The sequence below is a fragment of the Haliotis asinina genome, chromosome 2 (assembly GCF_037392515.1).
Source record: "Haliotis asinina isolate JCU_RB_2024 chromosome 2, JCU_Hal_asi_v2, whole genome shotgun sequence".
Taxonomy (NCBI): Eukaryota; Metazoa; Mollusca; class Gastropoda; order Lepetellida; family Haliotidae; genus Haliotis; species Haliotis asinina.
In genome coordinates, this window is record NC_090281.1 from 53,987,237 (window position 1) to 53,995,563 (window position 8,327).

Sequence of the window (8,327 nt, forward strand, 5' to 3'; positions counted from 1 at the left end):
CAATATGAGCGTCCATCTAAGTAATTAGGATGACATGTGTCAGGCAAGTCAACAAGCCTGACCACCCGTTCCAGTCAGTTGCCCCTTACAAGCATGAGCTGATGAAGACCAAATTTCACCCGGATGTTCACGGGCTGCACCGGAAGTAAGTGCATATTAGATCAGCGCTGTCCAGTAATTACCAACTGGCGGTACTACTTCAGGCCGATCACGTCCAGTCGTAAAAGTCCGAAGATTCACAGCAATGGCTTGCTGGGTTATATGGTCGGGACTATAAATAGACTTGCATCACCTAACTGAAATGTTACAAAGTGTCACGTTAAATAACAAGACCGTTCAGAAACTACTGATAACTGAATGATTAGGCCTGTGTTCGTGTGAATCGGGGTTTTCATGGTGTGGTGTAACAGATTTTACGAATGCTTCAACAGTCACTGACCATTGCGTCACCACTGAGACAGGAACAAATAAAATTTGCTTTGGTTTAACTTATTACATCGACTTAAGAAGACAAGAAGACTTGACGATTAAGGAGGGTTTATGGATTTCTATACAACATATCCGGTTGCTATATCAAGGTATCTAATGCCCCACTGATGTTTATTTATTTACGTCTTGTGTCTAATGAATGTGTAATGATGTCATTTGAATCTCTCATCGAAAAGCCTATTTCACACATTAAAGCCTGTCTGGTGAGATACCGTAATGATGAACAGTTCAAGCAAACGGAAACAACAAAATTGGGAAACTTTCGTGGAGCATCAGTGATGACACCTGGTGTTAAAATAATGATAAAAATAATGATGGGTATTTAAAACCGTTTCTGTATCCGTACATTCAGTGCTCGCTCAAGGCGCTGCAAAGAGCTGATGCCAACACAGGGCTTTTATTCTCGAAGCGTGCGTAGCCCTAAGAATGCTTAACTTTCATCCCAACCAATGCGTTAAGAATGGGCTTAAGAAGTTCGTGCTGCTACGTTTCAAGAATAGCCAGCCTCGTGTTGGAGATGTGAGAAAGCATGACATCTCACACTGCTGGACACATTGTGAATGAAACTGTACATACTGTCCGCTACGGTTGTAAAACAATATTAGCTTGTTATACCCATTTCGACTAACGTTTACACCAAGTGATAAGAACCCAAAACAGTTTAATCCTTCAGCTCGCATCACTCATACAAGACAAGAGGAAGATTACAGAAAACCAATGGTATATCCCTGTGACATCTAAATGATAGTTGAGCATACACTGTGACGGAAATGTAATGAGATATAAAGACTCTGGTATTCACATTAGTGATGGTAAAACCTAAGAAGGACACCATGACTACTAGTGGCAAGCGTTAGGTGACAGTGGTGATAAAGGCAATGTTTCAGTGGGTTAGACTTGATCATCAGTAACCCATGCTTGTCGCCGAAGGCCACTACCATGATGGAGTGGTCAGACTCACTGACTTAGTTGACACATGTCATCTGTTCCCAATTGCGCAGATCGATGTTCATGATGTTGATCACTGGATTATCGGGTCCAAACTCGATTATTTACAGACCACCGCCAAATAGCTGGAATATTGCCGACAGCGGTGTGAAACTAAACTCACTTACAAACGACAGATAATTATAAAGCTTGCACTCCTAGGCCTTTCCAACCCTCTTTGAACGATTTTGAACCCTATGTCCGTAGGTCGATGTTCGTATTGTTGATCACCGAATTGTCTGGTCCAATTAATAATACTGTAATAATGTGTGATGTGAAACAAGAAACAAACTGTAATCAGCTCGGTGCATCTGGCTGCGCGTAGTATATGGTGTGTCGACTGGGGAATTAACTCATAATAGCCGATTCTTAATATTTATGCATGTGACCTTTGACCGATTCCAAAACGAGGTTATACCCGCAACGATGGCTGCTGACCATTGTTGTGTACCTCTGTGTACATCCGATGCACGAAACGACGGTTCACTGTCATTTCACACGTTTCCAAAGCCCGAAGCTCTTCGAAAGAGGTGGAAAGTTGCTATTCGACGAGACGAAGGACCCTTCTTTACGGTAGGCTATAATTTTCATTCAGAATTTTCTGAATTAAATCTCGAGTTATTTGAGGCGCCAAATTCAAACTGCAATCAATCTATCGGAGCTGCAGCTGTCAAGCAGCGCATACAACAGAAAAATAATATTTATTCCTTAACAACATGTCATGGTGCCTAAACGATAAATTAAGTTAATTAACAACACATGGTAACGATTGCTCAGTGTGGTGCTGTAATTGAAAAAGTTCAAAAAGTGGCAGATAGACCGCAAGAACAATGATTATATACTCAAAGAAGCAAGTGTGTTGCGTGCGCGAGGTTACAACTATTTATTGTAACCATTCGGAAAAAAGACTTGCTTCTTTTTATAGCTTTGATAAATTTTTATAATGGCAATGGGCTTATTTTAAATTCACTTGTATTTAGATAACAAGGAAGAGTGTTGTATGCTCGAAGCATTTCCGGCCCGAGGACTACAAGTACACACCAGTAAGGAGGACCCTCAAGCAAGGATCTGTGCCATCCATATTTCCTTGGAACTTGGAAAATATGAAGTTGAGGAAAGCACCAGCCATCCGTCATCCACTTATGCCGAAAAATCCAAATTCATCAGAAAGGTCGGTTTAAAGTTAGAAACATGTTTGTAGATAAGAAAGCATTCTTATTTTAAGCTCTACTTCAGTTCAAATGCTCTTCAAACCAAAGTCTGTTTTTTGGAGTAGCATTGTTTAATTTTAAAGCATTAAATCTGATTAGTATCTGCAACACCTCATTGATAATCATAATCATTGATTCCTTTGAAAGAAACATTAATTGGACGTCTGTGTTTCATGATATTCAGAAATGAGCAAACACATTAACATGCACACACACATTTCTTGATTTCCACTGTATGTAAAATTCTTTATTTTTCCAGTCCTACAAGCTCCCTGTTAGACTGTGACCCCCATGAAGAAGAGGAGGACAGTTTGTCAGCTCAGACCCAGACAGATGTCAGCCTGCCAGATACACAGCTTCTTCTAAAAAGAATTCTGGAACTGGAGAAGGAGAACGATTTGTTAAAACAACAGCTCACCATTGAGAGATTTGGATTAGAAAGATTCGCTGGAAATGATGATCTCATCCAGTACTACACATCATTTCGTTCTTATAAATTGTTCAGACAGTTTTTTGAATTTGTAAAGCCAAGTGCCTCCAATATGTGCAGTATGTATTACGCATGTGCAAATGCCATTTCTCTTGCAGGTAGGCCAAGAAACATGGCCCTTATTGATGAAATGTTCATGTTTTTTGTACGTCTGAGGCTTGGCTTACCAGAGCAGGATCTTGCTGTTCGTTTTAATTGCCACATTTCGACTGTTAGTCGAAAAATTATCACCTGGTCAAATTTTCTGTATTTTGTTCTAGGATCAATTCCTATCTGGCCCTCCAGAGTGACAGTAGACAGATACATGCCTCCTGAGTTTCAGATAACATACCCATCTACTAGAGTCATTTTAGACTGTACGGAGCTCAGGATCCAAATTCCCTCAGCTTTGGTGTTAAATTCCATGTTTTATTCCCATTACAAAAGCTCCTGCACTCTGAAAGGCTTGATTGGCATTGCTCCAAATGGTGCTATTACCTTTGTATCTAATCTATACACAGGTGTCATGTCAGATGTTGAAATAACAAAATTGTCTGGCATTCTAGATTTGCTGGAGCCAGGGGACAGTGTTATGACTGACAAAGGTTTTACTATTGCCAGTATACTGAGTGAGAGAGGTGTTGGTCTTAACATTCCTCCATTTCTGTATTCCTCTGGGCAGTTCACACCTAGTGAAGTAGAGGAGACCCAGTCCATTGCATCACTTAGGATTCATGTGGAAAGATTGATCAGAAGAGTTAAAGAGAATCACCTGTTTGATTCTACAATATCTCTTGCAGAGCTGGGCAGCATCAATCAGCTGTGGACTGTAGCTTGCATTACTTCAAGTTTTCAAGGACCATTGATAAAAAAGAAATGAATAAAAACTGATTGAGTGTTCATGTTCATTAATAGAAATGTGCAATTTATTTTTATGAGATAAAAAAATATACATCATATTTACATTAATGCTATAAGAGAGTATTTATGTACAGTGTTAGTTTTCATCAGTCTGTAATAGATTCAGTGCACATAATGAAACTATAGTGACAGCGGAAATTTGTACTTACAGATGATATGCTGTGGTTTTACATATCTTTTTTCAAACCTTAAAAATATGTCATAATTACATTTCGTTGAATCAGTGCTGCAGTAATATAAGAAAACTTTTTTGACAAATGGTGAAATATGTAATATTCATAAAATGTAAAATTTCTGAATATACAGATCTATTAAATTTTATAGGCTTATAGGTGTCAGTATATTGTAATGGAAACAGAAGATGGTAAAAGTAAGGATTGCAATGGATACTCTAAGTGCTGAATATGACATGTATCACAACTATTTGGTAACAAATTATTATTCATGAATGCAATAATTTAGTTAAGCTGGGCTCTAGAAAACTTTTCGGTGTGTGTGTGTAATTACCCCTCATGCTGCAAGTGGAAGTGTACTGAGACGTTTGAAAGAGTATTGGTATATTTTTGAGTCACCAAGCCGGAGAAATAGTTTGTTATTTATAATATTAAACAACTTTTCATCTTAAACTTCATTAAACTTCATTTATGTTTGACATAGAAAGGTATTTATGTGCATACATGATACGCTTGAAATCTTATATTATGTCGTATGTCATTGAGTTTTAGGCGTACATTACGCCTGTACGCTCCTTATCTGTAGCCCTGATTAAGTGATTAATGAATAATACGGAACCCCAATACTAACTGTTGTAGTAATAACCAGTGATCTGACATAATCCACAGTACTAAGTGCAACAATTGCAAACCAACATAACTTGCACTTCTGCAAGGCTAGTACATATTACATTTTTGCATATTTCACTTTGAAAATAGACATAAGGGCTCAAGTAAAACATGCTCCATTAAAACAAATGTAAATCATTCATATTTGGTACTGGGGACTGAATAATGAACTGAATTCATGAAAGGCTATGGTTCAATTCGCCGAATATGCGAATGTATCATAACAGCTTCAGTACAAATGCACAAAATTATTTCCTGGAACTGTGATTATCTCCCCTTAGCCCATACCATACTATTGTAAGGTTTTGTTTCAAAAAGGATAAATTACAATATCAAAATGAAAAGGTAATATGTCTTATGTATATGTGACATGCTTACCTCACAATTAAACAATGAAAGAGGTTTACCTTTATTGTATTTTTCTGAATGCATTAAACATGATCTAATTTCATCTGTCTTGATGTTGAGAATAATGCTGATTATATAGGTAATTAAAATAGACAGAGAAATGACTGGTAACAGAGTGATACAGACCCTAAGAGAGAATGTAATCAAAGTAGAATTTATCTGCCTTGTCTTTCACACTTTGCCAACTCTCAGGACAAAAGTCGATTCTGTCAAGATGGTGTTGCCTTTCAGACCATACAAACAAATCACACCACTTCAAACCAGTCACTGCCAGCTGCATCTGGATCTGATGATAGTAGTTTGATGTTATCTTAAGAGCAAGCTGGCCATTGTCTTTCCGGCTGAGGTAGGGCAGATCATGGAGGTCCTTGTTCCGCAGGTCTGGACACTTCACCTCCAGTAGGCCAAAAGGAGGGTTGGACCTGGGGTCTAGCACCTTTCGGTCTGGAGAAGCAGCCATCCATGCTGCTCTGGGACTTATCACAATCCCACAGGGATATATATTCACATTGCCCTCCTTTACCTGAAACATCAACACACTATTTTTAAATACCACTATACGTGTACACCTCATTATTATGTATGTTGATATTAGCCTCCTTATCTGAAATATTAACATACAATTTGAAGTACATGTACACATGCACATTACTTTAGTTGATCCATTAACACATATGAGTTAATCAGTTGGAAATGTTTACCTTCCCATATGTCTCTACTGCTACAGGTTCATTAGCAACACCCTCTCTCATTGCCTCTGTGAGGACGGTCCTTGAAGAAGATCTCAGCCTCTCTGCAAACTTCTCAGGTTCTGAAATATTACACACATTGGGGATTTGGGTCAAAACTTTTCTGTTAATGAAACTAAAGACAGAAAACCTGATGTAAGTAAGGTTTTTCTGTGTTTACCTTTCCTACGCTTTGAAATTTCTCCAACTTTGGAAGCTGTGACCCTGTGATGTCTGAGACGCACCCACTTCTTGTCCTGTGCCTGTAGTCTGGTGGCTCTCTCTATCTCCACAGCATCCTCCTGACTGACACTGAGGGAGTCTAGCAGGGTTGTCTGGCTGGCTGTCAGCACATTGCTGTAGTTGTTGTCCCCAATCTGCCCAACACTAAGGGGTAAGTCAGGATAAAATCCATCTACAATGTTTATCAGACAATTCCCAGATAACTTCTGTTGATGGCTGATGGTACTGCCCTTAAGAAACAGTCCAAAATTGGTTCTTACAAGAGGTGGTTCAGGCTCATCAGTCTGTGGAACTGTTGTTAATAATGACAAATCAGGATAATTTAACTTGAGAGATGACAAAAACGGTTCCAACGGTGCAAGGGCAGACCTAATGGGGTTGTAGAGGGTTGATTTCACAGGCCGGTCCTCTCCATCATTCTTGTAACCAGACACCTTTATCTCTGGTACAGACATACCGGCAATTTTATCCAGCCGAGGGATGTGCCATGTCTGTGGCATGGAGGTCTTGGCAACATCCCGTGGGATGGACTTCAATCCTCGCTGCTTATAGTGGGCCATCAGGTATAAAACACCTGTGGAAGAAAAAACATATTTTCAAACAATAGGAATGACAGAATCAGATCCTGAGTTAAAAATACCCAGACATATATTAATATTATACATAGAACACGAAAGGAAACAGGAGGACCTGATTTCCGTGGAAAATTGCCATCCCTGATAGAAATAGGCTCATGACATACCTGTCACATGACCACAGCACTGGCTCTGACCTATAGCACAGTTGCAGCTGGCACTGACCACTCTGACCACTGGACTGATCTCTAAGGTGACCTGCATTTAATAGTACATGTACTTTTATGAAATGAATCAACTAGGCTATCACAATTAATAAGCACAAGTGAGACATTTAACAAAATATGCATTCTCTCACTCACACACACACACACACACACACACACACACACACACACACACACACACACACACACACACACACTGTTTCCAGACAATATCATGTACCCAACTTACAGTTACTTTATGTGGCGATTCATTTTTCTTCATGGAACGGTAACAGCCAGCTGTTATTACACAAGATGTGTCATCACATGATGCTGCAAGAAAACGATTACAAGTGAAAAAGGATACAAGACAAGAAAATAGAAATTACTTGGAATAATTTTATATGAATTTAACGTAATATGATCTGACAATTACGACCTTGATTATTGACATGCTTGAATGTAGGTCACAGTAACATGTAAACATTGTAAATGTCATTAATCTAACTAAAAGAAGTCCCAAAAGAGCTTCTGCGTTGCACATCATAATAATTAACGCGTGTTCCGTATTTATACGATAACATGTTATGTGAAAATAAAAACATCTTCAGTCATAAATCGGCAATGACATAATGACATTGACAGCCAGTGCGATAGTTACCATTTACAGATGGAAATTGATGAATGAAACTTACTTCGCAAATTGAAAATGAAACCTTCACTGTAATATTTGAAGCCTTTGTTCAGTTGGGAAGTACCGGCACTTCTGCTGTTCATCTGAATATAAGTCTCCACGAAGGAAAAAGTGAGAGACGGTACAGCTGTCAGATCGCTTCCAGATTTCGTCGCCATCACGATTCGCAGATTTCGCGGGTATAACCTCGTTTTGATATCGGTCAAAGGTCACATGCATAAAAATTAAGAATGGTCTATTGTACATACTGTGGGTTGACGAAGTCGAAGAATAGGTTGACAAAGACTTCTTTCGTTGGTTACACAAGACATGGCAAACAAGTATACATGAATGAGGTGAGCGGACTTCCAGCTGAAGCCCATGACGTTTCCTACGAGTGGTATAATCCTGCACGTGGTCGTTCCTACATCTACTACAGTCGGAATAAAATTAAAAGGACTCCAATTTTTTAACATTGATGTGAACATATGTATACAGTTTTTGCTAACCATGGACAGGCAAAGACTCAACAATGGACAGATTGAGAAACAATAGCACTTCCTCGTGCAGCTGAT

At 39.0% G+C, this 8,327-nt stretch overlaps 1 protein-coding gene and 1 pseudogene across 1 annotated transcript; one reads left to right on the forward strand and one right to left on the reverse strand.

The window, feature by feature from the left end:
- The first annotated feature begins 1,878 nt into the window (after positions 1 to 1,878).
- On the forward strand, positions 1,879 to 4,036 carry LOC137271879 (uncharacterized). Its single transcript, XM_067804269.1, has 4 exons — positions 1,879 to 2,049; positions 2,457 to 2,647; positions 2,947 to 3,275; positions 3,438 to 4,036. The coding sequence occupies exons 1-4, from the start codon at positions 1,903 to 1,905 to the stop codon at positions 4,034 to 4,036; spliced, it is 1,266 nt and encodes a 421-aa protein (XP_067660370.1). The 5' UTR covers positions 1,879 to 1,902.
- A 519-nt stretch (positions 4,037 to 4,555) lies between these two features.
- Positions 4,556 to 7,988, reverse strand: LOC137271880 (uncharacterized; annotated as a pseudogene).
- Positions 7,989 to 8,327: the final 339 nt, after the last annotated feature.